Source organism: Arvicola amphibius, chromosome X (assembly GCF_903992535.2).
Source record: "Arvicola amphibius chromosome X, mArvAmp1.2, whole genome shotgun sequence".
NCBI lineage: Eukaryota > Metazoa > Chordata > Mammalia > Rodentia > Cricetidae > Arvicola > Arvicola amphibius.
In genome coordinates this window covers 67,476,456-67,481,243 of record NC_052065.1, presented here as the reverse complement: position 1 = coordinate 67,481,243, position 4,788 = coordinate 67,476,456, and the positions used below count along the sequence as shown (strand labels likewise).

Sequence of the window (4,788 nt, the reverse complement as noted above, 5' to 3'; positions counted from 1 at the left end):
GGGATGAGGGCAGAGGGAGGACAGCAGATCAGAGGAGAGGGAGCAGTGCAGAGAGCTGAGTGTGATGTCATAATCAGGGTGGGCAGAGTCAAGATGGCAGGGTCAACAGGAGCACAGCGGGAGGTCAGTCCAGATGAAGACAGGGCAGAGGGCCCAGGGCAAATAGCTCAGGGAGGAAGAAAGCCCAGGTAAGAGGGAAAGGGGGGGGGGCAGGAGGAGAGGGAAAGGAGGTGCAGAATGGAAGAGACCAGAGGGTGAAGAAAGGAGAGCCAAGGGCATAGAGGAAAAGAACAGGGCTTAAGAGGAGAGTTAGGAGGTTTGAGGAGGAGGGGCAGAAGTAATAGGTACCAGGCGTATGGAAATAATAGAGGGAAGAGAGCAGGGAGGAGTGTGGAGGGCTATGAATGAAAGAGGACTCAGGGAATAGGAGATCAGAGGAAAATGTTGAGTGGAAGGAAGAAGAGATCAAAGGGAGGAGACAGTCACTGGAGGGTAGAGGGAGGAGGAGCTGGAGTTCCGAGTGTGATGTCATAATCAGGGAGGGTGGTGTCAGGAAGCTGGGATCAGGAGGAACAGTACAGTAGAGTACACAGGGAAGCTAGCAGAGGGAAGAAGAAAAGGGAGGGAAGGTGGCAGTAGAGGGGTAGATAGAAGGTAGAGTTTAATAGAGAACGGGGGAGAATAAATGGCATAGAGAAGGAAGAAGCCAGAGGAAGAGGAATGCAATGGAAAACAAGAGAGGAATGTAGAGGGGAAATGAAAGCAAAGAGCAGATTTATGAGGAGCTGAGGAGATTCAAGGGTGTGCAAGAATGGAGTATGGTGGCCTAAGAACAGGAGTGGACAGAAGATCAGAGGGAGGAGGTCAGAGAAGGTCTGAGGGGGGAGGAGATTGTGTGAAAGGAGATGGAGAAAAAGGTGGAGGAAGAACAGGGATGAAGGAGTAGGGGAGCAGGAAGGCAGAAGACTTCTGAAGGAGAGAGTAGTGTTGACATAATGAAGTCTGGAGGGTAGGATGTAGGGGGAGGAGGACAGGTTTTGGAGGATGGGGAGGGCTGATTGCAGAAGGATGTAGAGGGAAGAAAGCAAGGAGTGAGGAGCCAGGAGAGCAGAAGGTGATGTCGTAAGTGCAGAGGGTGGAATTATGAAGGTGGGTTAGGAAGAGGGAGTTAATGACAGAGAACCAGAGAACGGGGCGGGGGGGGGGGCAGAGGACAGAAGGAACAAAGAGGTGGTGTTAAGAGAGCGAGGCAGGTAGAAGGCTACCAGCTTCAAGAGGGCAGGTTGAACATAAGACCAGGAGGAGGAAGGGTGATTGGGAATGATGTAATCGTACATTGTCTCACTGCCTGTTCACAGAAAAGAATCTGATGAAACAGCATGCTTGTCCTGTAACTTCTGACAACCTGAAGGCAAGAAGCTGGTGCCTTCACTTCTCCAAAGGTCACCGGTGTGGTTAACAGATGGTGGAAAAGCTTAGAGTAGTGTTTAACAACTTGGAATGGACTGGTAAGAGTGGTGGATGCTTAAAGCAGGGTTATAGAATCATCTTTCTACACTTCACTTTACTAACACAAATCCAACATGTCGCTTAATGAAGATGAGATTGAACAATATCTAAGTCAACCACAGACAATTACTGAGTTCATCTATGTAATTCTGACATCATTAGAAAAAATAGTGAGTCGAGTAAATGATCTTGATAAACACACTGAAGACTTATTCGGAAAATTAGATAAAGAGATTCATAGCATCTCCTTTAAACTTCAGAATTTACAAGAAAATGTAATTCAGCTAACTGATGCTATTGCTCACAAAGTTCCAAATGAAGTGTTATCCATGGAAGTGTGGAAGTCAAGGAAGACACTTCCAAATATAACTATTGAAACCCAACAAGTTTACTCCTGTACATCATTACCTGTTACCATCTTTGAAAGAAACGATGCTAATACAACAATGCCACTTCTTACATTACCTTCATACTACCAAAATGACATGGAAGATTCAAGTTCTTCTGACGATTCATTCCACTCATGTTTATATTCCAAATTTGTACAAGAAATTGTACCTGAGAATAAAGAACAAGCAAGCAAGAAATACATACAGGAGAATCTAGACCATGATAGTGGAACAAAAAATAGGCTACAGTGTCAACTGGTGAAAGAACATGTCTCTGTGGATCATATTCCAGCCTCTGGTTGTGCAGTATCTTATTCATATTTAGATCAATCTGAAGGTGGCTCTTCGTTATACATTTTTCCTCTGAATAAAAGCAAGCCTCAAGAAAAATCTGCAGCGAACAACTTACCTGGTGAGCAAGAACATCTATATTACAACATCGAGCATATGAGCCATTCACGTCCTCGTGTCCTTTATGGAACTGGTAAGGGGGGCGTGATGCTCAGCCAGACACCATCGCTAATTCATTGCAAAAGAAAGGTATTTGTCAACCCTCTCGCACCAGAAGCACCACCATTGCCTTCTGATTGGCTGATCCAACTTGCCAGTTCTAAGAGACCATCTGCTCCTAGAATTGTTAGCTCACTAAGCTCACCAATAACATCTTCATTTGTTGTTTTGGAAACTACAACATCTGCTTGCTTAAAGACCACTTCTAAAATACATCTAAAGATGCCACCTGAATTCACTTTAACACCAGCATCTCATGAATGTTTGGAACTGCAACCGGATGGTCTAAGTCCACAGAGTCAAGATCAGATCATCACTTCACTTATATCTCCTTCAGTAATTGCGTTAAGTAAGTCATGGGATTCGGCTTTGGATCTCATTGACTCTGCTTTAGCCGTACAATCAAAATATTCCATTTGTCAACCCATGAAGTCTTTTCCAAAGTCACCAAAATCATTACCAGCATCTGCAGTAAAATCAAGATCTACAAGTGGACCACTGCCACAAAACCAAGTCTCAAATATATCAGGTTCTTCGAGTGCCCAATTACCAGGATCTTCCAGGGTACCACGCTCTGTTTCAGTACCTTCCTCATCAAGCCAAAAAACACAGATGTCTTCAAATTTGTCACCGTCACCAAAACGTTCAGTGAGCCACTTAACAAAACTTATTGAAGCACAGTCAAGATTACACATGACAAATTCAAAAGGACATTTGTATTCACCACCATTGAAGTTATCATGTTTAACTTCAACAAAAGTTACCACACTACAGTCATCATTGTCTTTAATGAAATCAACATCTGCTTCAAGCCATAGATCTTTTGCAATAACTAAGCATGTAAATCCAAATCCTGAGAACCAAAATCCTTCATCAGTCTTACCAATAATGAGCAAAGCAAGGAAATCATTGATGGAAGCCATAAGAGCAGGTGTTCAACTACGCAAAATTCCAAAAAACAGACCAAGAGCTGAGTTACCTGAAAAGGAAGCAGATATGATCCGGGATCGTCGTATAGCAATGGGGTACAATTCAGGAAAATCAGACAGCGAGAGTGAATGGGCTTAATAAGCAAACATAAGCAAATAAACCCGTCAAAAGTAAAAACTAGTATTTGTTTTGAAAAAGTCATTTCTAATTTCCCCTCTTAAATTAGAACCCCTTCCTTATAATTACACACACACACACACACACACACACACACACACACACACACACAGAGCATACAAAGCTTTCATACAAAGCTTTAATTTTTAAAATAATGGATTTCAGTGCAAAAGAAGTTAGCTGGGGAGTTTACAGATTCAGAAGGTGAGTCCATGACCATTGTAAGCAGAATGGCATCAAGCAGGTAGGCATGGAGCAGTAGCTGAGAGCTTACATATGATCCATAGCTATTGGCAGACAGAGACTCTGGACTTGGGCTTGACTGCAGACCAGGATAAACCAAGGTAAGCCGTAGCTACTGTACCACAATCTGAATATCCTGGAAATTCCCACTATCAAAGTTCATTCACTTTACATTCAGACTATCAAGACATGAAGACAATATAGCCAATTTCTTTGCCAGAATATAATGTTAGTGATGTTAGTGGCTCCTAGCACAATTTCTGACAGTCCATGTTCCATTCTGAAAGCTCACAAACTGGGCAGCCACTGTCTTTCTCTAAGAATTCTTCTCTTTCAAGCTCCCATGAAAATGGGTCATTAAATATTCCATAGAGTATACAAGGCCTATTGTACAAAGTAACAAACTTTTGAATATTCCCCCCACATATCAGTTCCAAGGCCCCAATAACCACAAGGCTTCTCCTCAGTACCATTTTTTTTATTAGTTACTTCTCCTGATGCTGAAACTTAAGGAAGCAATGGCTAATTTTGGCACATAGATTGAGGATACAGTCCATTGCTGCAGGGAAGTCATGGTACAAGAGCTTATAATAGTATCATATGTCTACAGTCTGGAAGCAGATAATGGTTAATACTGCACATTCTTTTTCTTCTGTAGTAAGTCCTGGATCCCTAGCCCATGAAATGGTACTGTTCACTTTTAGGGTGGGTGGACCCACTTCGATCTAGAATATCCTCACAGATATGCCCCAAGATGATTATGGTGATTCTAAATCCTATCAAGCTGTCAAGATTAACCATCACAATGTACGTGTGAATAGAGGAGTACATGTGTGAGCAGATGTGTGTTTGTGTGTGCACATGTAATGTAGATGTGTATGCACGTGCTTGTAGAATATGAAGGACAACCTGGGATGTCATTCATCAGGAGCTTTCAATATTTATATCTTTTCTTATCTCTTGCTATGATCTGGGGCTCCCTTGTTAGCTTACCTAGCCAGAAAGTATATTTATATGTGTTCTGGGGATT

General features: G+C 42.6%; 1 protein-coding gene across 1 annotated transcript; it reads left to right on the top strand.

The window, feature by feature from the left end:
• The first annotated feature begins 1,583 nt into the window (after window positions 1-1,583).
• On the top strand, window positions 1,584-3,476 carry LOC119804322 (wiskott-Aldrich syndrome protein family member 1-like). The gene has a single exon (XM_038315776.1). It carries the CDS (start codon window positions 1,584-1,586, stop codon window positions 3,474-3,476), a length of 1,893 nt encoding a protein of 630 aa, XP_038171704.1.
• The last annotated feature ends 1,312 nt before the right edge of the window (window positions 3,477-4,788 follow it).